Source organism: Motacilla alba, chromosome 2, assembly GCF_015832195.1.
Source record: "Motacilla alba alba isolate MOTALB_02 chromosome 2, Motacilla_alba_V1.0_pri, whole genome shotgun sequence".
NCBI lineage: Eukaryota > Metazoa > Chordata > Aves > Passeriformes > Motacillidae > Motacilla > Motacilla alba.
In genome coordinates, this window is record NC_052017.1 from 103,211,278 (window position 1) to 103,239,066 (window position 27,789).

The 27,789-nt window shown below is 42.4% G+C and overlaps 2 protein-coding genes across 4 annotated transcripts in view; one reads left to right on the plus strand and one right to left on the minus strand.

Annotated features, from left to right (window-relative positions):
• LPIN2 (lipin 2) overlaps nucleotides 1–4,339 on the plus strand; it is a 44,084-nt gene extending 39,745 nt beyond the window's left edge. For 2 of the 3 annotated variants that reach the window (XM_038163594.1, XM_038163575.1), the window contains exon 20: nucleotides 193–4,339. In XM_038163594.1, the coding sequence (XP_038019522.1) occupies nucleotides 193–337 (145 nt within the window). In that variant the 3' untranslated portion in view covers nucleotides 338–4,339. The remainder of the gene's footprint in view (nucleotides 1–192) is intronic. The other variant, XM_038163603.1, reaches the window with a different exon arrangement.
• Nucleotides 1,466–27,789, minus strand: part of EMILIN2 (elastin microfibril interfacer 2) — a 42,199-nt gene continuing 15,875 nt past the window's right edge. Inside the window, exons 4-8 of the mRNA XM_038163560.1 lie at nucleotides 25,844–27,778; nucleotides 19,943–20,275; nucleotides 19,319–19,357; nucleotides 13,018–13,155; nucleotides 1,466–12,387 (exon numbers count right to left, since the gene is read on the minus strand). Of these exons, the coding sequence (XP_038019488.1) occupies nucleotides 12,050–12,387; nucleotides 13,018–13,155; nucleotides 19,319–19,357; nucleotides 19,943–20,275; nucleotides 25,844–27,778 (2,783 nt within the window). The 3' untranslated portion in view covers nucleotides 1,466–12,049. The remainder of the gene's footprint in view (nucleotides 12,388–13,017; nucleotides 13,156–19,318; nucleotides 19,358–19,942; nucleotides 20,276–25,843; nucleotides 27,779–27,789) is intronic.

A 27,789-nucleotide genomic window follows, 5' to 3' on the forward strand; every position in this document is an offset into this window, starting at 1 on the left:
ACTTACAGCTTTTGATACTGGAATTAAAATTTTCAAAATGAAAATTAGAAAAATAGAGTTGAAAATCGCTTTTGTGGTAGTGGGGTCTTATTTGACTAGATCTTTCTGGTATGGACTTCTAAAGCTGCTTTTGGCTACAACTGAACAGTAACTAGGTTGTTAAATAATGGTCTTTCTTCTCCTTTAATACAGGTATTACAGGCTAAGTGAGCTTGTGGAATATGTGTTCCCATTGATTAATAAAGAACAGAGTTCTGCGTTTCCGTGCCCAGAATTCAGCTCTTTTTGCTACTGGAGAGAGCCTCTTCCTGACCTTAACATGGATGACCTGGCCTGAAAAGTACTTCTCACCAGGAGATGGAATTTCTTATTGAGCTACTCAACTTCAGTTTAAATGTGAAGAACTTTCTTAATGAGGATGCTAATTTATATATTGGTACCGTAAGTCTTACTAAAGAAATCACTTTAATTTCGTTGGTTTAAAGCAGAGAAAATGCAAAGCTATTGTCTATTTTTTTTGTGGGAGGATGTGTTGGTTTTTGTGTTTGTTTGTTTATTGTTTGTTATTGTATACCTGTTATATGGCACTTGAGATTGGCCTGTCATTGATGGTCATGGTACCCAAGTGCTTCAGGGCAACTAAAAACTGAGGTAAAATATGACTTTGCATTTTCATCAAGACAGACCTTATTGTAAACATAGATTATTCTTTTTAAGTTGTCTTAAGTATATTTTCTAAAATGAAGCCAAAAAGTGTATGGAAACTGCCAAATAGAATGTCAGACCTGTTAATGAAAAACGTGGTTTAATGTTCAGAAGGGCATTTAGGCCATTTTTGAAAGGAGCTGGAGCCTAAGACCACTGTGCTCTTTCTCAGCTAGAATACAGAAAATGTACTGACCTTACTAGCCTGGCAGATTCTGAAGACATAAAATTCCTCTTTAAATGTAAATATGCCTTTTGTTACATGTACAAGACTGGGCTTGTACAAATCACGCTCAAACTAACTCTGCTTCTTACTTTTTTTTTTTACACACAATGTTAAAACTATTTCATGAGCTTGTTAAAAAGAAAGTTGTCTTCGGACACTTGTATGGCTTTTGTTGTTTTCAGGCTGTGCTGTGTCATGTTAAATTTTCATCAAGAAAAATCTTGGAACATTTCTGTAAGAGTTGGGGAACTGGCATTCTTAGTTCCTTTTTCAGCACAGATATAATGCGTATGTGTGTGTATGCTGTGTAGGCCAGTAAAATGTATGTATAGATTATATTCAGGGAATTGCAATACTAAAAAAAAAAATTATGTATTTAATTTTTTAATTGTCTACTGCAGGTCTTTCCAGAGTTCTGTATTGCAGGTTTTCAATAGCTGGAAGAAAATGCAACTCAGTAGGGAGGTTCCAGCTGTGAGAATGGTTAAATGCTGCAGAGCAGAATAAAACTTTTTTTTTTCCTTTTTTTTTTCCTTTTTTTTTTTTTTTTAAGAAGTTTTGGGTTATTTGCAAACATCATGCTGGTCATTCCTCAGGCTCCAGTCAGAGCCTGTGAACAAATTACGTTCCAGTTCTGGTGTTTATCAGCTATAAAAGCAGCTAGTTGTTCTTTCTCCAAAAGTACTTGAAGGCAAAGGTGGCTGCTTTTTAAGTTGAATTAGCGCATTTAACTTCTTTTGGACAAAACTATGTGAGAATATATCATTCCACCAGCCCAAAGAGCTTAAGGACTACAGTCATTTAAACACCAGATCACTCGGTTTTACTACCTGCAAAAGCATACATTTAGAGGATTTTACACCCCTCCAGGAGTATTTTTTCCTCCATTGTCAGGCTCTCTTAACTCTCAGTTCTGGTGTAATATCTGCTAACTCTGGACAACTGGTGAAGTGCTCAGGAGGGGGGCATTTTTAAATCACTGTATAAATGAAATTGCTTTCTCTCCCCCCCCATTATAAAATTCCAGTGTATTCCTGTATTTATAAAACACTGGATAATGGGTGGAGGCAAGCAAAATCAACCTGGAATCTCTTTCAGAGCAGGAGAAGGAGAGTGGGATAAAAAAACTTAGCTGTCACAGTGTGTTGTGCATGTCAGTGAATTGAAAGGCATCCTCATTTTTGTACTGTGAGAACAATAACTTCTGTGGTTCTTGGTCACCCATCTACTCAGTCTTTAAGTAGAGAGTTGAATCCTTTCACAGGATTCAACTCAAAAGATATTTTACTGCTTTTTTCTTGTATTTTTTTTCAATATCAAAAGCTTGCAAACATCATTCCATGTATTCTTTTCCCTTTCTTACCTTTTATCCCATAGATTTCATTAGAAACTAAAATTTTCATGATCACCAAGTGCTTTGAATATCAATGTGATTTGAGCTTTTAAGTCACTTAAATACTTTAAAATTAATAAATAAGAATCCAACATAATAAAAGTATTTTAGTTACAAGAATAATTATTATATCTAAAGATTCTATTTTGCATAAAGGGAGTGAAGCAGCCTTTCCTAAAACAGTCTTTTTGTGGCTGTCAAAATTTGCTTTACCATACTGAAGTCTACTCTTGGTAGCCCTGGTATTACACAGCTTTTCTAAAAATAAAAGCACTTCATGAAACCATGATGAGTTCCCAAATGGGACAGATTGTTACCATGGTTTACCATGGTTTGGCTGTGTCTTTTTTGGTTAATATTCTTTCTTCACTTTTATTTTTTTTCTTCAATTCCCTTCAACTTTTCAGACTGTCATAAAGATAAGCTGTGGATTTCAAGGTGGGGACTTGAGTAAATGAAAAGTGTGGAAAAATAGTATCAGGTATATCTCCAAACACATGTACTTTCAGCTGGTATGAAAATGGGGGTTGTGTGAGTTTTGTTGAGAGCTCCTCATTCTGCTAGCATGTCATTTTGCGTTGTAGGAGTGTCCAAAAGGTTGCTTAATTTAAAAAATAGATTTGTTTTTCTCTGTAACAGCTACAGTTTGATATTTGTTTTTTGATAAAATGTAAATGTTGTTGAGTCTTTCTGATACGAGTAGGGCAGGGGGTTTGGTTTTTCTAACTCTGGCTTGTATTTGAAGCTTTTCAGGTTGTTTGTTAACCCCATTTAAGGACAGAATATGGGGCCTGTCGTTGTGTACCTGTGTTCTCGGGGCTGCTGGGCACTTTACTGACCCTAGAGCAGACATCTCATTGCTATCAAGCTGTGGGCTTGTGCCACGACATTAATGTGGAGAGGGGTAAATAAGAATTATGCGTTAGCTTGACCTTTGTTACCTTAGTGGAGAGAAGTGGCCTGAAACTGATGTTTGAGAACAAGTTGTGCTATACTGGTGTAAAATTAGCGCAAGCTACATCATTCTTTCTGTGAAAGAGGAACTTCTAAGTGTGCCTGGCTGTGGGCACACGCACACCCCTGTTAAGACTGTGTTGTTGAAGATGCAGATCCTCTTAGCGTTGGAGCCCCTCAGAGGCTGAGGCAATGACACCTGTCTGGGAGTAAATAAGGAACATTGCAATTCAAAACTTGTTAGTGACTTGGATGTTACCCGTTTCTATAATGATTTAAAGATCAGCAGTTTAAAGGGTATGCATTTCTGAATTTAAATTTTTTTATTTATTTACTGTACCAAGCATGTTTGTACTTCAGAAGATTGGGCTTTCATTCCCAACAGTGTGCAAGTGCATGTGCAATCCTGGCTCATGTCTTCTTAACTTTCTGTCATCAGTATATGCCTTCCAAAACCCTTTTTTTTTCCTTTTCAACTGGAAAAGTTTTAACACTTGTGTCAACTCCATTATGGGACTTCTGAAGCAAACTCTGAATCCGTTTATGGTAAATGCAAAAGAGATGAAATTTCATGTTAGTATTTCATGCAAGTCTTCTAAAAAATGCTGTCATATGAATGAGTTGTTTAAATGACTGTAATGCAAATTCTTTGTGAAACATCACAGATAGAGAATTTGAGATGCCTTTAAAGTGTCACTTTTGCCTGAAGAAATTTTAATTTCCAGAGTTCAAATTTGCTAAATAGAAAGGAATTATTTGGGACTTTTTTTACAGTGTTAATTACTTCCAGATGAAAGTTAAAATGTTGGTTTATTTTGAGGGTTGGAAAACTCTCTTCAGTCATTTGTTTCATTTTTATCTTGAAGATGTGGAATACTTGATTGTTAAGCAACCCAATCACTAATAAGGTAGTGTGTTTAAAATGTCAAATCTGTGATCATACCAATACAGTGGTTTTTGTTAAGACTGGACTGTCTTGGGTGCAGCAACCCACACTTCAGTGCAATGTTTATTGGTGTTCGGAACAATGTTATCACAATAAAAACAGACTTAAAGTGAAATTTCTCTTTACTTTGTATTTAGTAATTCCTTTATTGTACTGCTGAATGACTAAAGGTGGGGCTATTAAAATTGTGTTTATGTTCAACATAGAACTCAAGTTGGTCTTCTCAGGATACAGTATATTTGCTTTCTTTCTGGCTTGATTTACTTTTTTTCAGAGTATTTATACAGCTGATAAAAAATTGCTGTCATTAAGCTTAACTTCTGTGCCAGTACCAATCCTGGGTTACTGCTATAATGAAAAGCAAACATGCGCTTGGTAATACAAAATATCAGGTAACAGAGGCACGACTTGGGAATGTACAAGCTGCCTTGAAGAAAATGTTGTAAGTGCAGTTTGAGCTCTTGTAAATCTGCCCTAATTTGGAGTTTTATCCCATTTCAATCAAAGTTAACTTTTCCCTTTCAAGGCAAAGAGTATTGTCTTCCCTAGCAGTTGTTAAATGGCTTGAAGCAAATATTGTGAGGCAGTCTCGGAAAAGGGGCCTTAAGCTTTCAGCAGAAATTAATTTTCCTGGTCTCTTGCTGCTCTTGGTAAATGCAACCAACTAGCAGCCTACATAGAAAACCTGACTGTTCAGTCAATTATGATGGATCTGCAGGAAAAGGTCAGTGATGCTGTGCCTTTTGGTCCTTCTGTGGTGCCATTGGTGTTACTGCTGGTGTGTTATCACCTCCTGTGTTCCTGCCAGGTTTCCCCCATGACTCTGCTGACACTCTGCACTTGTTCCTCCCACCCATCTGCTCACTGCCCATCTTTGACACCTGGGTCCCACTGCATCCTTGGTGCTGCAGTGAGCGATTCTGCCAGTGCAAGCAAGAGAAGGGTGGTGTGTCCTATGTATCCAAGTTTTTGAATCTGTTGCATAAACTTTTCTGAGCTGGCATTGTTTCCCCTGTGTCCATCTTACTGTAATGCACTCCTGCTAGGCTGGTCTTGTTCTTGGTGGATGGATTTTTCTGTCTTGGAGCAGCTGATTTCAACGTGTAAAGAACAGAATCACTGTTTCCAGTGCAGAACACTGTGCCTGGGGTTACGTCATGCAGTTGGTGCACTGAGGGCCTGCAGCCTGCACTGCTGTGGTGGGAAGTATGTGCATGCTCCCACTTGTTGCCAGCTGAGCTCTCGTGCCAGTGGTGAGCTGAGCACAGAGCCAGCTCAGCAGGGTTTCTGGGCAGGTGTCCCCTGCGCTCAGAGCTTCAGAGCTTTCACTGTTAGGCACAGCAAGGGTTTGTCAGGGTCTTCTGCCTGGCTGGGGTGGCCACTCCTGTGCAATGTGTTTCCTAAGCACTCCCTTGCTCCTTTTCCTCCTTTCCCTTGCTTTAAATTAATCAAACCCCTACTGGTGTTTCTGTCCCACTCGAGCGCTCATGCACCTCGTGTTCTTCCTTTTAGTCAACCTTTCCCTGCCCTCTCTTTTTAATTCACCTTCCTGTGTTGCTGGCCTCTTATCTTACATTCCCCACTTCTGATGATACATCCTGTGTACGTGCTCTAGTGATCACCAGCAACAGCATGAGCTGCTCAGCTGAGAATTGGCTGAAGGGCAGGGCTCAAAGGGCTATGGTGACATGGACTGCTGCTGCCTGGTGACGGGTGACCAGCGATGCTCCTCAAGGCTCAACTCCAGGGCCAGTTCTGTTCAATATATTTATCAGGGGGCTGGATGCAGGAGCCGAATGCACCATTTGCAAGTTTGCTGACAATGCCAAACTGGGATATGCTCTTCACTCTCACGGGACAATGCCTTGCCGAGAGCTGGATCCTATCCATCCTATCCTAGATGGATACGAATGCTGAGCGGCTCTGCTCTGCAATGTTTTCGTGGTTTAGGAATGGTATTCCCCAATTTTGTATTCCCACTGAAATACCCAGACCACTGAGCTTTCTCACCCTTCCTCCAGCTCCCTCTCTTCCCCTGTGGAGGGCTGGAAATGACAGCTGGACGCACACAAAGCTAAAGCTCACAGGTTGAGATAAGAACAATTTACTAGAAACAGCAGTGAAATAAGGAACAGTAACAACAGCGATAGGAACGGCAGAGCGTACAATTCATATCCAGTTGCTCCCACTGCTGCAAAACTTAACCCTGTCCCAGCCAGAATCAGGACAAATGCAAAGGTCAGTGATTGGTAAAAATGAACAAACAACTAACAACCCCCAAAGATCCCCAAACTACAGTGTTTATGGAATCTCTTGTGTGTAAGGCAGCCAAGTGCACTCCCCACATGGCATTGGATGCTTCCTTTTCCCTGGAAGCCACCCTGGATTCCCCCTGCTCTTGAACTTCAAGGTGCTTTGATACACCACAAAGAAGGGGGTTCTGCCAGGGCCATGGGAATGGCTGGCTGCCCACACTCTCAGTCACTGGGAAACATCCCCCATGCCAGCAGGATGGATGGAGGGGAGTGCAGCCCAGGAGTGGTCTGTGCAGCTGCTCAGCACTCCCGGGCATGGACAGCCCTTGCTCCATCTGCTTGTGAGGCAGGTAGAGACTTGCTGCAGCAGTGGCAGGCTCAGCCCTGCACATGCCAGATCCTGCCCCTGTGGGCTCTGCCACTGCCATGCTGGAGGAGTGGAGGCGCCATCTCAGGATCCCCAAACCTGTCAGTGTTTAAGAGGCATTTAAGGCAAAGGACAATGCCTGTGACCAACATGCTCTAGCTTTTGTCCAGCACCGAATTGGTCAGGCACTTCGAGTAGGTGACTGTTGTAGGTCCCTTGCAACTGAAATACCATCTTTGCCAGGAATCAGGGCAGTGACTGAGCAACTAAGATGGACAAGAGCTGTGTTGGCAGAATGTCTGTGTACTACAAAGTCTATGTAACACAGTGCATGACACTGAAAAATCATTTTATATCTACATGTGAGCTTGACTGAGAAGCCAGAAACAGCAGTTCTAAAGGCGGTGGAGAAGAGAACAAAAATTTTGGCTTACAGTGCTGCTGTATTCCCTGGAAAGCAAAAGAGCATCAAGGCATTACACAAGAGGTAGGCTTTATTTGGACATATCTGCACTTGTTTTCTGTCACACAGTTTCTTCATGTTCCTGGATATTTCTCTCCCACTTTGAGATTATTTTTATATATGCATGAATATATGTGTAGACATGCACACCTAAAGCATACTTTGCAATGCACTGTTCTTTTTGCTGGAAAACGTTAGTAATGTTCCTTTTTTCACAATCAAGACAGCGAAATAAATGCCAAGACCTGCTTATGCAGTAACATGTTACATGTTTGTTTGAAGTCTCCCATATACAAAAAATTGGCAGAGCTGCTGTTCTGCATCCCAAGTCTGTAGGGCGCATTGCAAAAAGGTTATGTTGGCTGGAGCACAAGTCTGTCTTGTGATGACAGGAGACTGATCCCAGGTATTCCTGGTAGCTGGATGATTTGAACTCCGTGCCATTATCCAGAAGGAACCAGCAGCTGACCTGTATGTGCTGAGCAAGTCTCAGTGGAGTGCATATTCCTCCCATCTCCAAGCTGAGACCACAAAGGTGTTTCTAGTTTTAGTGAAAGAGACCCGTAGCCACCACTGGGCTGTCATACAAGGACTTAGCTAATCAGAAAACAATCACTTTCCAAATGCATGCTGTATTCTCAGGAAAGAGTTCAATCCTGATTTGAATCTCCTGATTGCAGTTGGGAAGCTCTTTACCTTGCATTCCCAGCACATTTTAAAGCTGCATGGGGTGGTGATGGGCATGTTGTTTCAAGTTGCTTTCTTAGGCTTTCCACCTACAGCTTGCTTGATTATTTTTAATTTTTCTTGTTGGGCCAGTCTCACCAAACCAACCAGAGTCTCAGTGACACTGCACAAAGTTGCTGCAACTAGCCTGGTTGTAGTACAGTAAAAGGAAATGTGATAGAATACCACAGAAAGTCCTCATGGCTTTGAGTGTTCTCAAAGTGGACAGTAGAAAAATGTCTTTGCTGTCTCCAGAGGTCTTAATAGCAAATTAAAATAATGAGGTAGAATTTTTTTTTACACTTTTTACAGTGAAAATTGGCATTCCTGCTTTGCTGCAGTCTTTCCTGGGGAGATGACTGATTTATATGTCACATTGGGGTTTTAGGATGTGCTTGCCATGTTTGGCCAGAGGCGAGTCTCTCTGACTGTCAGCATACTGGCTTGGCTTCAGATGTTCTGGCTGCTAAAGCCCTGCCTCTGGGAACTCACCTGTCTCACAAGTGATGCTGCCCTGGAGACTCATCTGCTTTGGATATTTGCAGTCCCAGAGGAACCACAGGGCCTCGTGCCTGGCTGAGGGACTGTCAGACACATCTACAGCTTTGCCTGGTAGAAGGTGAGTTTTTCTTTCTGAGTTTCTTCCTCTTTTGATGTCAAATTAGAGCACTTGGCCCAACAGATACTGTATTGTCTAAGAGTCTTGCAATTCTCATGTACTGCATTACTAAATTGCCTACAAAGCGGGTCTAAAAGGTGGCACTGTGATCTGTGAAACAGGCACCAGTCCCATCTTAGAGCTTCCACCTACTGGAATTTTTTTTTAAGGCTTTCTCAGTTAACAGATGCTTCCTATTTGAGCTTGTGGATTCTCCTGGATGTGGCAGTCAAATCATAAACCCACAGTGAGAAATGCTCCTTTCAGTGCCCCTTGTCAGGCCTATGAGTGCATTTGTGCCCAAGTCTCTTCCAGCTCTTGCATTATTAATATTTAATACAAGCACTGACTGGAGCAGAGACAAACTCAGGTTTCATTCTCCCTTTCCCTATTGATGGGCTACATCCCTGTGGTCTTCCCAGGTGGGTGAAGATTCCAGCTTGTAAGCTCCAGGAAAATAACCTCATTAGGAGGAACCAAACTACCCACCCTGATTACAGCAATTACCAAGGAAGTGCAAATTAAGGGTCAAATTCCTTTCAACAAAGGTGGGAATCTTAGATAGAGGTTCCTTTTAAAAGGTCATAGCTTTACCCACCCACACAGCTCGAGATGAATGGGAAGCTGTCCCTCTAAAGTCTAAAGGTGTCCTCAAAATAAGGTGCTGGGATTGTGCCCTGCTGTGACACAGTTTAGGGAAAGCCCTACAGCAGTGTACAAGTATCAGTTATGCTGCATTTTGAGTGCTTAAACTGCCCCAGCACAGGCAGCAGCAGATCCTGGGTCTAAAGGGAAACTTTCTGGTGGAAGATAGCCCTGTCCCATTAGCAGAACTGGGCTTGTGAAGATTTGTGGGTTGGATTTAGGAATCTCCTGGACCGATTAGGTAATAATAAAATGATTGATAATAATTAAACAATTGGTTTGCAACTCTTAGCACTAAACTTGCACTGCTGATTCCAAAAATTTCTCACTTGGGGAGAGGTGGAACAAAAAGGTTGTGTTTGCCAGCTAGGTCTCCCTAAGCACTCAGCTCATTTTGTTTGTTTCCATGAGTCATTTTTAGAACAGGCAACAATAATCTTGAGTCATACATAGTCTGGAGCCAGCTTCTTAGAGAACACAGCTTTCTCGAGGAGAGTGAAAAATATCCTGAAAGGAAAAGTGCTTCTCTGGCTTTTGTACGTAACAAAAAATCATGTTTTTAAAACGAAGAAAAAGTGCATTATAGGCTTGGCTTTTGAAAACACAGAAAAAAACCCTTCCAGTCTGTCCCTACCATTCTGAGACCTAGGGAGGCATGGGACAGAAAGGACAAAAGAACGCTGAGCCCCCCTTGAACAAGCGTGTGGTTGCTGACTGCGTGATAATGCACAGGTCCAGAAACACGGGCAGGGAAACGAGACGGAGGTGGCTCCCTTCAATCAGTGCAAGTACAAGTTCACTGTACATCTTTGGCTACTGACTGCCAGCTGCTCTGTCAGAAACAGCCTTCGTCCTACGAACACAGCCAGCCCCAGCTTCTGCTTATCTCTAACACCGTCATTTCTGGAATTCAGGCATCAGGAGGTCTTCCCAAATCAGGTGCTTTAAAACTCCACTCAGTTTCTTTCCTGTGCTCACAACAGCCCCAGTGCAACCCTAGCTGCACTAGGACTGACTCAGAGGTCCGCTGTGGACAGAAAGTTCTTTTTGCCTGCTTTTCTTAAAGCAGTTCAGCTTCCAGGATGTGATAGTTTGTTGTGGGAAGGCCCCAGCTCATTGCCTGGAAACATAGTTATTAGGGAATATGTGTTCCAAAACTAAGTAACAAAAGCAGAAGTCTTCATCTGATCTCCTCAGATGGCAAGGGCTTCAGCTAAATACAATGTACTGCTTTACAGCGCAGGGAGTTCTTCCCTCACCTAAAAAAATTGTTTGTACTGAGGCTACAAATAGCTGTTCTGCATTTGTAGTAAGGAAAATACACTACACAAACCACTATGATAAATACAGCTCTATGTGGCATGAACAGACTACTAAAAAGGTCAGTTGCTATAAAGAATGTACAGGTGACAAATATATGTACATGTGAAAAATGAATATACAGTCCTGCTCTCTGTTAAACGTGGCTGGATTTCTTTTCAGCCACAGACATGATCAAAATGCTAACTCCTAGGAGCCAAAGCATCACTTTTATTACCTCCACTGAGAAGTGGATAGTGTGCAAAATAAAATACTGCTGCCTCAGATGTGTTTATCTGTTTAAGCTAAGAAGGCTGCTTTATCCATATAAACAGGAGCTGAGTGTTAAAACAAACCTCACTCGAAAGCACCGATGCAGGAGGCTGTCACAACAACTCTGGCAGAGGGTTGGTTTGTGCATTTGACAATATTGACTAATAACACTATTTTCCTTTATCAACCATTTTTTCTCTGATTTGTCTTCTACAATGCACCAAAGACAAAAACTTCCCTTCTAATGCAAATACTGCTGAACTGCCAGAAACAAGTGCTGTAAAATTTTTTAAACTTTTAAAAATCACCACTTTTCTAGCTAAGCAAAGTTGATTCTGATTTTTCTGACCTGTTTTATTAATTTCCAGCATCAAGCTTTAATCTCAAGAGTGTCATGAATAACCAATCATCGTCTTTACTCCGTAAATAGAAACTAACTGTTCTAAATCTTTCAGTAGTAGCAGCTGCACCTTGCGTTCACATCTTCCCAGTGGAAAGCCGAGGCAAGTTTCTCCCTGTGCTGCTGCTTCTACCTGGCTGAGTCACTCACTTTGTCTCCTAGCACAGTGTTTGGCCCTTAAAGGCAAAAAAGAAAACTGATGCAGGTGAATATCATTTTGCTTTGCACCACCACAGTTTGCAATTGCACTGAACAAATTGATTATGCCAATCCGCATTACTAAATAATATAAGGAATAAAAAGTCATCAACCATATCCACTACAATTTCAATTTCTTGGCTCTGCTTTACTGAAAACATGAACATAGCTGACCACAACTGTAAACTTGAGCAAAGATGTAAACTTTGATACACTAGGGACAATTTGAAAAACTAGGGAAAAGATTGCAAAGGCAATTGACTAGGGAATAGCAGGACCACAGTGGAGAAATATCTATTGAGAACATACTTGTTGTTTAAACAGTTGTTCTGCTTGTACAGGTAAAGGGCTTGGGAAGGAGTTCATTTAGCTACAGAAATGTGTGCTACCTCTGTTCACAAGGGACAAGGAAAATGTTTCCATATAGACTATAAACCCATCACTGAAATCAAATATATAAACTGAATATATTAAAGCTTTGAATTTTATTACCCTTAATTTCTTCTGAATATCTTACCCTTCTCCCCTGTTCAAGGTAAACCTAAACATGAGAAATGGAAGGGTAAAGGAGAACTCCACTAAACGTGGAGTACATTTCATCAGAGTCTGTGTAGGCCAGTTTGCCTCCCGTTACAACAACGTTGACTTCGTCTCCTGCTTTGAGGTGAAGAACAAGGTGGAACGTCCCAGGACCACCACAGGTCTGTTTCCCTGAGTAGGGTTTGTGATACTCCAGCAGTTCCCTTCTGTAGCCAGCAGTGTGGAGTTGAGCCACGCTCGCATTGGAGACGGACAGCACCGCTTCCACGTACTCATCCCTCTCCGGGGCCAGCACGGCGGTGATCAGGTAGCGCCCTTCATACGGTGACGTGAAAATGCCTGCAGATGAGAGACAGCCTGCACTGACCACAGTCACTCAGAACGGGGACACCTGACTGCCCTAAGCGCAATGGCAAACATAAAACCATGTGGGTCACACACTGCTTCATACAGGCAACAAGGTCAGCCTGGGCAGGCGACCAGCTGATGGGAGTCATGAAGGCAAGGGCACACCTAGCACCTCAGTGCTTGAGAAGGAGGCAATATGAGAACTCTCCTCTCCTCTCCTCTCCTCTCCTCTCCTCTCCTCTCCTCTCCTCTCCTCTCCTCTCCTCTCCTCTCCTCTCCTCTCCTCTCCTCTCCTCTGCCACAGTGAAGTGGATGAGTAAGGAACCTCACCTCTGCTACCTGGGCTCAGCTGGCCTCAGGTGGGCTGAGGAGCACATCCAACTGTGCTGTCAGGCCAGATGTAGAGGTGAGCTGGGCCTCAGCAGTACTGGGCAGTCATGGAAAAACAGCTGTGAAAGCGTGTGCCTGTCCACACCCACAGGGAGCTTTTACTCCCATGTGTCTGGTTTAGATGGACTTGGTTGTTTCAGTGTACCAGCAAGGCCTGAGGTAACAGGGAACACAGGTAACCCATGCTCCTGCCTGTCCAGCATGCCTGTGGGTGCATTCCTTGGCTGTTACCTGTATTGGGGTTATAATAGTCCCCATCATTCACAAGCACTTTGTTGAAGTGAACCACGCCGACATCACTGGAGAAAGGCTTCTGTGTGAGCCCAGCAGAAAATGACACCAGAGAGGGCACAGCAGCAGTGGCAGGTCCTGAAATGGGTAACAACAAGAGTCAGAGTCACATCAGGATAATAACACAGCTTTGTCCCTATGATGCTTTATAATCCTCTCTCTGTTCCTGTACATACTCCACTTGGACTAATCCTGCCAATTGCAGGATGCCAGAATTAGCAGAATACATCTTGCTAGCCCAGGCCCCAGGTGTCTCACCTTAAAATTTACTGAGCACCATAAAGTTCCTGTCTTGGCCACAGGATTTTTTTTTTAAATCTGTTCTAAGGAAACAGTACTTGGCCAGTAAATGCTGGCAGTGGAAGTCCTACCACCCTTCAATTCAACAATGCTTCTGCCCAAGACCTTCTTCAGGATAGAGACTGCTTTTCAACATCTCTGCTTTCCATCACTATCACAATGGCCATAGGAATGCTAAAGATTATAGCTTGTGCCAGCATTCCTTGTCATGTTGAGAAGCTGTGCACAGCTTAGATCTCCCACTTCCTCTGCCAAAGCCCAGTGAAAATGGCTAGAAGAATATATAACATTTCTGTATTAATGCAAAGAGAACCTTTTGTCTCTCTCCAGTGCTTCTCTTTTGGGGGATTTTTCACTTGACAATTTTTTCTTCTTTTCTTAGCAGATCAAACAGACACCTAGGTACTTTCTAATGGACACCAGGCTGCTAGATGAACACTGCTGTTAGACGGAGTTGGATGAAATATAATTTGGACAATTAAGATGAATTTTTACTTTTAACAGACTGACTTAATATCAAGTGTTCAGTGCTCAGCCACTTACTAGTCCCATTCCAAATACCTTCCCTTTAAACATTTTCCTTAAGGCAGTACACACTACTAGAGTCAATTCTTGCTGCTTTGTCTGGGCAAGTAGCTAAACAACAAATGCCCTAAAGTTGTCCACAGCTGCTGTTTCATCCTGCTCCTTCTGCCTTCCTTAAAATTAATGTTTGGCCTCTCCCTCTCAATCAGAGATGCCCATCAGCAGCAAATGCTAAATTCATCAAATCCTGAATTGAAAGGGGCCCACAAGGACCATCTAAGTCCAACTCCTGGCCCCTGCACAGGACACCCCAACAATCACATCTTGTGCCTGAGAGCATTGTCCAAACTCTTGAACTCTGTCAGGCTGGTGCTGTAACCACTTCCCTGGGGAGCCCATTGCAGTGCCCAAGCATCCTCTGGGTAAAAACACTTTTCCTAAAATCCAATCTAATTCAGATAATATTGCTTAAAAATTAAAGTGTAAAAAGTCACATAAATGGATCTAAAAATGTAGATATATAAGTGTTCTGCTAGCCACTGTTTTTCTGAATAACTCAGCCTGGGGGGGGTGGGAAGGAGAAGGCAAAGGGGAAGACACGCCTGCAACTTCAGAGTTGGCAGACAGCTGTGTTGGTTTCCCTCAGGGGCTGGTAACCAGCTGCCTCACGTATCTTTGGAAATCTTATTCAGCATTTCATCTCAAGCTCAGAAGATAGACAGAAGCCCTTTTCATTAGTCCTACCTGCCAGTGTGCCTGCAGGTGTTCCTGCGAGCTAAGATGAGGTTATTTCAAAGGACCAAAATTAATTGCAGGAAGCCTAGTTACTTAAACAGCTTCTGTAAAGCTTCATCACCTTAAAACAATGCTACTTACACAGAAAGCTACTCTCAACTTACCTTGAGACTGAAATTAACTGAAAACACACCTCAGATTGTTGGCTCACTTAAAAGGTTTCTATCCCTTGCAGTAACACTGCAAAATGGAACAAACCACACGTTGCCTGCCCAGAAACTCTGCCCTACTTTGGAGCAGCAGAAGTCCTGTTTGGGTTGGTGTCATCTGAATAAAGGAGTGACTCCTACCCTCGCTCTCCACAGCTTCCTTCAAGATTTTCCTTCACTAATTGCTAGAATACTTATTAGAAGTAACTATTTGTTGCTAAGCTGATAAAATTGTTTCAGTCTGCAGCTGAGTTTAGCACACCATCTGTATCTGTTCAAAGGAGAAATCTTAAACCTGTCTAAATATCCTGTAGATCAGTTCAGGGGGTGATATAAGGACACACAGTAAAGATGCAGAGTGTCTGTGCTCTCTTCCCCTCTTCCCACATTCTAGATAGAGTTGTGGCTGTGTGAAGTTTTCATAATTCCTACCAACACCTCAGCAGTGCTTTTGCAGAACTTTACAGAGGGCTGCACCACCCTTGCCTACATGTCCCCTCCTGCAAACACTTTTCTTCATGCAAAGATCAAAGTTCAGCTTCTTGAAGGAAGGTCCAGGCTTGGACACCTACTTTTGCTTAAGCAGTCAATATTGTGGAGGTATAAACACCAGAAAAAAATAAAATAAAGTGTTTTAAAGCTGTGAACCACAGGCACAGCTCTGAAGAAGAAACTGCCAGGCAGACAAAATATTTCACAAAAATTTCAACCGCAGTTTTACTCCCCCTTTTGGGGGAGGAAAAAGCTCTTTTGACTTCAGATGCATTCCAGATGGTTTCACTTGAAATATTATACATACAGGTAAGCAGGAGCAGGTAAGTCTGTTCTTGGCAATCTATGCTATTGTAATGCATTCTGGGGAGTCAAAAAACCACATGGGTAGGTGGCCCTTGTTAGGCTACATCTATTTCCACCCATCTGCTCGTTGTGCTCCTAGTTCCAAGCACAGTTCATGCCTCCCACAGAGCCCAAGGGACAGAAGGAAAGAAAAGGAAAAAAGGATCATTAAGACAAACAAAACAGCACACAGCACAGGCATTTGCTATCAAGATGAAAGGAGAAACAAATAACAATGTGAAGGTGCTGCGGACAACTGCTCAGCAACTGGAATGAGGATTCTTTATGAACTGACACAAAAGAAAGACCAAGTACATAATTAATCTGTCAGTAGGCTCTTTGAGTGCCTGGGATACAGCAGGAGTAAGGAGGATTTGCCAGATTTCCTCTCACAGATGGTCAATACTCCTAAATCTAAATGAAGGCAAAGTGTGTAATTTCAGTTAGAGCAAATGGGACAAAAATACAAGCAATTTATCACTTCCCTGCCTATTTTTTTTAAACGCTCCAATCTGACCAATCTCATTTTCAGAAACATTCCTCCTGATTATGGCTTGGCCATGCAGCACAGCACCCCATTGATTTCCAGGAGCCAGTGCTCAATGAAGCTGCTCTGCTAAGTCACAGTGATTCTGATGTGGATGATATCTCGTTGTGTTATGAAGACACACATACTTTCCTGCTGGGTCTGTTAGTAACATCTGTCTGCTCTTACAATTCCATCCTTTTACACTGAAGCTAGAGAATATTGCTCCAGCACTTACCTACTGTTCCTTATACATAGCTAAGGAATTCAAAAAATAAAAATCAAGAAACGCTCTGGTACTGAAAAGATGCAATCATGCCTCAGCATTCAAGAAATGCATGAAAGTGGGCTACTTTAGTCCCAGAAGACAGAATTGGAGCATTGGAGCCCTCAACTTCTTCCTGAGCAGTGCTTTTATGTAACAGAAGCTCTTCAGAAACAGAAATGAAAGAGAGTACTCAGAAGGCCATTTTAATAGCACAAGCTTCTTATATTAGGAATTGTAGTACAAGAAAGTCTGGTCATCTTTCAAATTTGAATTTGAGTACCACAAAATGTACTGGGCAAGGACTGCCAAAGCCATCATAAATCGTTGTCCAGAGCTAATTAGACAGTAAGAATTCCTTGAAGCCTTATTTGCACAATAAGTTCTTCCTCCAATAAGCCAAAAATCATCCCTTCCCCAGCCGTTAATTTCCACAGCACTGTTAACTGCTGAATTCTGTCCCAGAATGCTCTCTCTTCATCAGACACTGACAATTACAATCACAGACACAACTGGACTGGAAAAGACCTCTGAGATCATTGAGCTCAACCTATGACTGAACACCACCATGTCAACCATGGCACTGAGTGCCACATCCCATCATTCCTTAAACACCTCCAGAGACAGTGACTCCACCACCTCCCTGGGCAGTCCATTCCAAAGTCTAATCACCCTTTCTGTGAAGAAACTCTTCCTCATGTCCAGTCTAATCCCCCACCTGGTGCAGCTTAAGGCTGTGTCCTCTTGTCCTGTCCTTGTTGCCTGGGAGAAGAGGCCAATGCCCAGCTGGCTGCACCCTCCTTTTAGGTGGTTGTAGAGAGTGATAAGGTCACCCCTGAGCCTCCTTTTCTCCAGGCTAAACACTCCCAGCCCCTTCAGCTGCTCCGCACAGGACTTGTGCTCCAGGCTCTTCCCTGCCCTTCTCTGAACATGCTCCAGCACCTCAATGTCCTCCCTGGACTGAGGAGCCCAGAACTGGCCACAGTACTGGAGGTGTGGCCTCCCCAATGCCAAATACAGGGGAAGAATCACGTCCCTAGTCCTGCTGGACACACCATTTGTGACAGAGGCCAGGATGCCATTGGCCTTCTTGGCCCCTTGGGCACATGCTGCCTCGTGTTCAGCCACTGTTGACCCTCAGGTTCTTTTCCTCTGGGCAGCTTCCCAGCCACTCTGCCCCCAGCCTCTAGCACTGCAGCAGGTTATTGTGGCCAAAGTGCAGGACCTGGTACTTGGTCATGTTGAACCTCATCCAATTGTCCTCAGCCCATCAGTCCAGCCAGTCCAGATTAGGGACAGTGGATGTAAATGCTCCAACTCCACAGAAGTCTTACCAGCTTTTGGCACCACCCTTATCTCTCTGTTTTCTGACTATCTGCCTTTGAGGTCTGCAAGGCACACAGGGAATTTTAAGGACAGATCAGCAGGAATACTTCGTATTTAGATAGGTATTCAGTGGCATGGATCAGGAAAATTAACTCCTTGGTCAAGCCCACCTCCCTCTGGATCCCAGGGTGGTAACTGCTCCACCAGTATGTTCCACCAAACAGCAGATGGGCGCACTCCTGCCTCGCCCTGCCTTTTCAACACTTCTAACATCCACCTACTGTTTCACACAGTTTTAGCATAAACTTATTAAAACACTGCTCTCTATAAATTGCAATGGGAAGAAACCCCCAGGAAATCCATTTATCATAGAAATCTAGACATCTATATTGGCTTTGCTGGCATCAAGATAAACGAATGTTTCTTTACTTCTTATCCTTTTCCAGAAACCTCATCTAAGCTGCCTGTTCTTACCACCACAATCCTCAAATGCAAAAAGATTGCTTCAAGGCTATGATGGAATTTTAATTAGCAGGCATAAATATATAAATGAGAGCACAAAATCTTTACAATTCTTTTTTTGTCAGTCCCCAGACCATTCTTCATGAAGTGTATTTGTGATTTTGTTATGGCCATCAAACTAAGTCCTGGGGCAGTAGGTTTTTGAATTCCATAAAGCCCTAATGTTTTACTTCCATCTATCGCCCATATTTCCTCAAACAAATTTAGATGAAATAACTTTTTTTGAAGAGGATGTGGAAATACTTTGATCAAGGATACCATTCCCCAGGGTTTGATAATATCTTGAGTATGAGACTGCATTGCTGGCAGCACCCAATCAACATATTTATCTAGGCCAACCAGCATGTCCCACATAAATTTTATACCTGTTCATCATATAAATTCTTAAATAAATCGTGATATTAAAAATTTTTTAAAAAGCACCCCAGCAAACCAAGAAAACTGCATTTTGAATCATTTTAATCAGTGGCTGTCAGTGGCAGTACTTCGGCTTTCTCAGAAGTCAGAAACTTGAGCCCTGGTGACTGTAACAAAACCAGAAACTCTCCCAAGAGGAGAACAACCTCATGCACTAGGGTAAGATGCCAGCAGTTATTCAAGATCTTAGTCTTGGCCTTATTCATGTTTTATTAAAGAAATAATAAAATCATCATAAAAGTCTATTTATTTTCTCATTTAGAAGGCATACAGAAAGGTGCATATGGACATTAGCTAGAAAACACAAACTCTGTGTATTTAAAAAACACACAGTGAAGGAAGTAGCAAGAACCCAAAATGATTTTTAAAAACCTAACTCCTCTCCCCACCTCCATGTTTTCAAAAGTTACAGGTTATATTTTAATGCTTAGGTCTAGCAAAAATCGATCAGATTTTCCTCAATGCTAAACTTAAATATTAAAAATTAACACTTTTTTTTCCTCTCAGTCATGACCTTCCAGGGACTGAAATAAACGTTAAGAACCCATGTGAAACATTTCTAGGAAACAACTGTCTTACCTTGTGAATCCGTGGTAGAATGAGATGACTTTGGATATCCTACAAAGGAAAAGTAGTATGTGTGACTCAATACACAGCAGAGTACATTATGACCAAATATCACTGCAGTGCTCTAGAAAGCATCCCTGGTTACTGAAGAGCAACCTACCAAAATAGCTATTAAATAGTGTCTCCTATGAAATGCTCAATTATTGTTAAACTGGGGTGGTCATGGCAAAGAGAACCAAGTTATTACTCCAATGTACTACATCCACTGCAAGCATTATGGAAAGAAAAAAAGAAATTAAGTTTCCCTAGTGGGAAATTATGCAAATTTCCTGCTGTGGTTACCAGGGATTTTACATCATCTCTGTTGACCTCATGCTTTGTGCATCCTTGGAAAGGCAGCAAAACTGGCATTGAATGCGTTTCCCCTACTTCTGCAGCCAGCTGGAGGCCGCAGAGGCCCATTCACAAATCATTTCTGCTGAAAACCCATTCCCAACAGCAACAGCCTCCGTGGGTGTCCACCAAAGGCCAAAAGGGGGCTGGAAAAGCACAGCAGATCTCAGTGTCAGCTCTCCAGCAAGACCTGACACGTCCATTGCACTCAGGAGTGATGCACTACCAGTTTGGTTCTCTCACCTGGTGCTCCAGCATACCCTTCAGCAATGGGCATGGTACTCTGGCCAGCCTGGCCATCCACACTTCTCAGACGCCCTCTCCCAGACATTAACACCGTGCCAGGAGGTCCTGCCTCCCCAGTCTCCAAGATGATGCCGGTTGTTCCAGGCAGAAGTGGCACAACTGCCGACCCTGGCAGAGCTGGGCGTGGAGGAGGCCTCAGCTGTGGTGGGAGGAGGGGGATCCTCTGCCGTGGGGGGTGCATCCTGGGCCGTGATGGCAGCAGGGATATGCCAGGCTGGGGCTGCACGGGTGGCCTCGGTGGCAATGGATGCTGTGGTACTTCTGGTCGCCCTTTGACATGATGAAAGGGGAGGAAAAATACAAAATTATTTGCCTAAAATAGAACATAAGCTTGCATGGTTTTGCATAATAAATACTTCAAAATAAAACAGGACTCAGTTGGAGGTCACCTGCTCCCTCAGACCCAAGACTGCACTGGCTAAAAGCCATTCCACTCCTGAAGTACTACAGACTCCACTCTTTACAGCCTGTGTGGCACAGGGAAAGCCTGGAGACAGGACAAGCAGCAAACAAATGACCTATGAACATTCATTCAATTGTTACACCAGCTTGGCCTTTCTGCACCAAACAGGCAGAGTATCACACTTATTCCCACCAGGACCTTCATTCCAGAGCGTGCTCTCTCGTGCTCTCTCTCTCTCCCCTCTCACTTCAGTTCTCAGCCCCTCACATCCACTGCGCTTGCTTTCAACTCTCTACTCCCACAACTCTTAGCACAAGGCTGTCCCTCTAGCACGATCATTAAAAACGTTATCCACAGCAAAAACATCAGTAAATGAACATGACTTAAGAGGTTTTATCCCTTACTTTAAAAAGCAACGAACTTAAACGTGCTAGTACTTCCATTACTAATATTTTCTGACAATAAAGGCACAACTCAAAGATAAAATCTACCAGAAAATTCTTTACTGTTTAAATAGAAGAGATACCATTAAATTTTTTTTCCACTGGGGCAGCCAACACATATGACATCAGAGTTGAACAGCACTGACATGGTTCCATTTGTGTATCTGATCAAGTTCTAAGCCCTTTATAGGAATTCTAGTCAATTCATAAAAATGAAGCCCTAGATGCAATGCCCTCCCAAGTGTAAAGCTGAATTAACAGAATTTCATGCTAAATTAAACTTCAGCATAGGTTACTTTGGTTGCATTTTGAGACTAAAACATGTCTTTCAGTGCAGGGATGGATGCGAGTTTCTGTGGAAATGGGAAAACATCCCAGTGAAAATTTATCTGATACAACTTGTCACATACCAGAGACGCTTGCCAAAGGTCCCCAGCAGAGGTCACCTCTCTGCGTGGTGCTGACAATGAAACACTTCAATTCAGTACAGTCCAAAATCAGCCTAGGCACATTCACCAGTGGCTAGGGCTAACCCACCTGGGCTGTGTCGAGAAGCAGATGAGGTGTGAGGCTTCCCCTGGCTCTGCTGTGTGTCTGTGTGGGACCCCAGGAGAGCCTTACTCTGCACACTTGGGGAAGAGCTTACAACAAACTTGTGCAGGTATTGTTTCCAACACGTGGCTGGGGTTCAGATGGCGTCAGTGGCAACCAACATGCTGTTTTGGGACTACTTGACACCTGCACTTTACCCTTGTGAATTTCAGTTCTTGTTTTCAGTCTCATAAAAGCCTTTAAAGCCTACATAAGCCTTCAGGAGTTCTGGGAGGCTGTCTGAAGTCATAGTCTCACACCACCTGCATTCACTTGCTAAATATGGCTGCTAGGAAAAAACCTCCCTGATCTTTGCTGGCTGACTTTTAACCACCAGGAGAATTGAAACTCATACAGGCAATGCACCACAAAGCTGGGCTGAAGCTCGCTCAGTAACTCTGTCCACAAGGCAGAGGCCTTAACAGTGAAATGTTTGCTTTATGCAGATTAAAACTATTTTCATTAAAACCTTAAAATAAAAATAAAAAACTTTAAAAAATTTCAAAAAAACCTGAAAGTATCAAAGTGAATTTTTTAACAGAATTATTTGTAAGACAACTTCTGTCCACAGAGGCATTGATTTAGACCTTCAACTAAAATCTTCAGATTAACCTCATTGAAAAAACAAAGTACTTGACAAAGTACTTACCTTGGGATGCATGTACTTGTCATTTCTTGAGTCAATTATGCTAAGCTTCATTAAGACAATTTGGGATGACACTAGGAAAATCACTACATTTCTCTGCTTGCTTTTCTAGACCTTTAAACAACAATCAACTGCTGAAATCCCATACCCTGAGCAAACTTCTTCCTTGCATGCAACATGAATACTGCAATGTTCAGAACTGTCCCATCTCCATAACACTGGAGAAATCCAGAATCACTGGCCTAAAGCTCAACTTCAAGTGGAAGCAATCAGATATGTGTGAGTAGAGATCTGCTTGAACTTTGCTGAACAGGCCACAAACACAATCTTCCCATCATCTTCCCATCTATCTGGGAAGGCAAGAACAGAGCTGAGATCATTACACAGCTAGGAACAGGAACACTGTTCTCAGCAGCATCATCCTTGCTGCTCTGCTTGTCATCACTGGTGTGAGTGACAATGTGGTTACCACATCACATACCAGCACCTTTTGGTGCTCTCCTCAGCCCCCAAAAAACACAGAAATGAAGTGCATAAAGCTAACTAGAGAGTAAAGGAATCTGTGACTGCTCTTTCAAGAAGCCCAAAAGACCTCACTTGAATTTTGTTATAGACACCAAGGGGATTTTATAATTCTGTTAGAAAGCAGCATTGTGCACAAGCTCACAGGGAGCCCAGAGGAATTGACTGTATGACTATTCACACTACAGCATTAATAATTTTATGCTGCATTTTATCCATGCTGTAATGCAGAGCACACATTTGGTTTCTTTGGCCACAACTTCATCAGACAACATGTTGCTGCTGGTTTCAAAACCCTGCTACACAGACAACTACCATAGGAATTGCAGGTCAGGTCAAATACCTATCACCAAAGCAAACTCCCAGCATGGTATCTGGCTGCAAGACCTCACTTTTGATTCCTGGAAAAATTTCATGGATATATATACAAAAAGGCAGTATGTTAATAGAGACCACCAACTTTAGCATGGCTTTCAGTTTCATGCCATGTGAAGAGCAAATATACACAGAGAGAAACAGAGTGCAATGAGAACAGCTTGGACTATGAGATATGGAGCTGGGAGAAGGCACCACTTAATGTGGATGGAAAGCTGCTGGATCATTTTACCTCGGAGAGCACATCATGCATGGCTCCCTGAATGCTTAGTGCCTACTGTCACCACTGCCTTGTGTGCTGCAGGAAATTTCACTACCTTAGCCAGGAATTACAGCAAATTAAACACATTTCTAGTGTTTAGGTTCGTATCTGATGCACAGTCATTTGCTAAGTTGGCTTGTTAGTTTGGATTGAGGCACTTGAAACCCCTGAATAAAAAATATGGAAGGTAATACAGCCATATTTTTAAGACGAGATTCATTTGACTTTGCTGGGCTTACACTTCTTAGTAAGATTTTATGTTTTTTTTCTTGCAACACATCCTTGCCTTACTGCCCTCAACAACTTTATAAGCAACAACTTGTTTCTGTTTCGGCCCCTCTGAAGTCAAATGACATCATTTGAATGCTACGATATGCTGGCAAATTGTGCATAAGAAACTCTCCACTGATCCAAGTTCAGATCTTCCTGTCAAATAATGTTGGTATGGCAGACAAGGCTGCAGATCACAAATGCAAAAATAGTTAAAGCCATACCCCAACTCACGTAACAGGGTTCCCAAAATTACTTCCAAAAAAGGCTCTTCTGCCAAAATCTTTCTGCAATTCCTGCCATCAAAACTTACTTAGGCTGCTGTGCCAGACAGTGTTATTGTAATTGGAAACATTTGGGAACTGCAGTGTGTGCTTCACGAATCCTTCAGAGGCCAGAGGCACCCCAGAGCAGCAAGGGATGCTCAGAGTGCCTGCACCCCAGACCCAGCAGCAGCATCCTTCCACAGGCTTTAAACACCCAGGGGTGGATGGAGGGATCTGCCCTGAAAAGGTATTATTTTATGGAAACCCTGGCGTGCAGAGGCTTTTTAATGCTTTAATACGTTGTAACAGGGGCTGAAAAATGCAACCCATGAGGTCACTTGAACACCTGCTTCAAACAGCAGAAGAAAGACTGCTACTTGTATGTATCTTGGACCTTTCTCCAATGTTGGTCCCTAGTGCTAGTTAATTTCGGGCAAGACGGATGAAAAACAGGATTACACAGATACACCATGTTCCATTTTAATAGAAACTGGGATGCCTCTGCAAGATTGAGGGATAAAGGTCCTAACCCTGTTGAATTTAAGTTAAAATTACAGCAAAAAATTATCTGAAATTTACAGTCCCTCTTCACTCCCTCCTTTAAAATTAAGAGAATTTTTTTTTAATTTCAGACAAAAGAGTCTCACTTCAGAAGGATTTTTGTGTTAAGTACTGTTATACATTTGGTTTTAAACAATTAAACAAAAGAAACACATCTATCGCAGGTTTTCAAGTCTCTGCCTTGGGGTGAGAAGGATATTCTTCCCTTCATGCGGCACAACTTGGCCATTCAAGAAAGAGCACTCAAGACTGTCACATTAGATCTCTCCCAGCCACCATCAGCTGCAACAGTGCACAGGCTCTTCCCTCAGCACCTCTTCTAATTTTACCCAGTCACAGAAATTGGCCTCTTATTTATCTCATACGTGCACAGAATTAAAACCAGAAGCACCAACCAACTGAAGAGCGCAGTTTCAAAACAGTCTCCAATTCCTAAGATTTTGCGTCATGCTAGCAGAAACAGGAAAACAGGAACTCAGCTTCCTTCTGTAAACTTCAACTCTCAGGAAAACAGCCCACTGCTGAAATTTGGAGCAAGAACTGCAGAGGGAACTGAGTGGCATTTGGCAAGGTCTCTAAACCTTCACAGCAAGACTCACCAGCACGCTGAAGTTACCATTTCCCAGCATTCTGAGGCAAAGGGAATGTGCCCCAGCCTCTCAGCTGCTGTAATGCAAACTTTAAACAGTGCAGGTAGATTTGCACCAACATGCTGGACTATTAACAGAACTGGCTGAGGTGCTAAAACATTGCCAGCTGGAATGTGCCAAGTACTGCCAATGACCTTGTGGGAATGCAAGCTTCTGGGAGAGCTATGAAGCAGAAATCTTATATTGCCATGCCAAGGTATGCCAGAGCTCATCTGTGAAACTCCTAGATCAAAGAGTTGGTGCTGAATTATAATCATAAACTTATGCTAAGAACACAACTTAGAAATCTTTCTTATCATAAATTTGAATTCATTTGACTTCAGTTTTCTCTACTTGCTTTTAAATTTTCCCTGAGGAATACAGAATAATCTTCAACAACAACAACAACCCTAAAAACAACACAGAAAACCCAAAAAACCCCAAACAAACAAAAAAAAAACAAACAAAAAAACCCAACACCGAAATAGAACACACCACCAAAAAAATCAAACCAAATGGATTGGCATAATACAGACAATTATTACAAAAAACTCACTTTAAAATCACTATTTGAGAACACTACTTTTCCCACTGTCTTTATTCTAGCTCAAAGTAAACATAAAAACATGTAAGACATGTAAGACTTCTTTTTTTTTTTTTTTTGGAGGATACTTTTAAAAGCACTCAAAGTACTCTGTGGTGTTCTGCAGCAAAGAGCCAAAATTAGAGTCATTGCAAAAACAAAGTAGGAATTGTGTAATATTTCGTTTTTTCTCCCTTGTTTAGTTCTTTCCTAAGAGTTTCAGAAAGGAAAGCCAGTTGAAAAACAAACAAACAAACTAAAAGTAAAAAAATAAGCAAGAAACTTACTTGTGTCAGGCTGAGATTTCAGCACGCCTTCAATGTCTGCGGTGATTTTGGAAACCTGAGTATGAAACTGTTGGACAGAGTTTTTGAGGCCAGAAATATCAGTGGAATGAGATGCTATAGTTCCATTCATTTCACGGATGCAGTTCCATAAACTGCTCACATGCTTATTCAGACCTTCTTTTATATTCTGCAAGCTGTCCGAAACAGAGTCCAGCTTGCCACAGACTTTTTCAACATGTGAGACTCTGCTCTCAACATCTGAAACACCCTCCTGGACCCCTTGGGTCTTTTCTTTGCACTTGCTAAGATCATTCAGGATATGGTCATTCAATTGTTCTAGTCTGTCTTTCACTTCGCCACAACAATTCTCACTGGAATGAGCAGTTTGATTTGCAAATGTCCTCTGCATTTGATCAATTTTTCGGAAGACACCTCTTTGGGTTTTTCTGCATGTCGAATTGACACCCAGAAGCTGCTCCCTGCAGCTACTCAGGCCATCTTGAAGATTTTTCATATCTTTATCAATGGCATTTAGATTGTATCGGAATACACGTACGTCTCTCTGCATTTTCTGGATGTCACGTTGGTTACCCTTAATTGAGTTGAGTTTCTCATTAAGAGAGCTATTTAGAGACCTCAGGATAACAGAATTATTCTCTGTTTTCAAAAGCAAGTGATTGTACTTGTCGTTACAATCTTCCAGCTGTTTCTGAAGGTCCTCCGTACCTCGCGGCGCAGACTGACATTTCTGCCCACAGAGCTGTTCAAGCGACAGCAGTTTGTCCTTCACAAAATTCATCTCTGCTGTAAACTGCTCATTTGCAAATCCTGCGTCGCTGGGCAAGATAGGCCCAGGATTAACAAACATTCCATCCGGGTCCGTGGTGTTGGCAATCTCCAAAATAGTCCCGCCTAGCCTGACCTCCAGTGCCCGCAGCTTTTGGTCAAACAAGTCTCTCAGTTCATCCACCTCAGCAGCGATAGCTCCACGCAGAGTCTCCTCAACATAAAAACAATGTTCTTCAGCATTTCGTTCTGTAATGTTCATCCTTGCATCTAGTTCCTCCAACCTCTCACCAAACACATCTTCTAGATCTGGAGTCGACAATCGAATGATTTCATTATCTATTCTGACATTCAAGATCCTCTGTGCTTCCACAATTCTGTCAATCTTCTTATCTAACTCTTTCATCTGTTGGTCAAAGTAATTTCCTTCACCCATCTTGCAACAACTGGAGTTGTTTGATGGAATCTGAGTGCGTAGAGTATCTATTTCTTTCCTCAAGTCATTCTCTTTTCCTCTTATAACATCCATTATCCCTACACAGTTATTTTCACTGTCGTCGTACTGCTGCTGAATATCCTCTAGTTTATAGTCACAGGAGTTCTTCAGATCTGCCATTTTCTTCTCAAATCCTTCCATTATTTCTTGCCTGAGGGACTCAAATTTTGAGTCTATATAGTCCTGATATATATTGTCACGGGGCATTGTAATTGTAGGTCCTTGTGCTGCCTCCTGCAGTTGTTTCAATTGTCCTTCATAGCCTTTTACTTTTCCATTGAGCTCCTCCAGCTCATCATTCCTCATCTTCAAGGCTTCTTTGACCTGAGCTAGCTCAGCTTTTATATCTTCCATTTCAAAATCAATAAATGGGTCTTTCTGATCTTTATTGCTGAGGAGTCCTGGCAGCTGAATAGTGTCTGTTTCACCACCAACGGCACTGTCAGGCTCCGAGCGGTCGTAAAGGTTGTTCAGCCAAGTGACCAACATCTTGCTAGCATCTTCTTGTACAGTCAGCTTCAGGTTTTCATTCACACCTGCCACGGAGGACTGGAGTTCAATCACAGACCGTGTAAGTCTAAACAATTCATCCTCAAGAAACTGCATTCTCTTCTCATACGGTGGAGGCTCCGGTGCTCCTGTTGGTTCTGCATCTGTTTCCCAG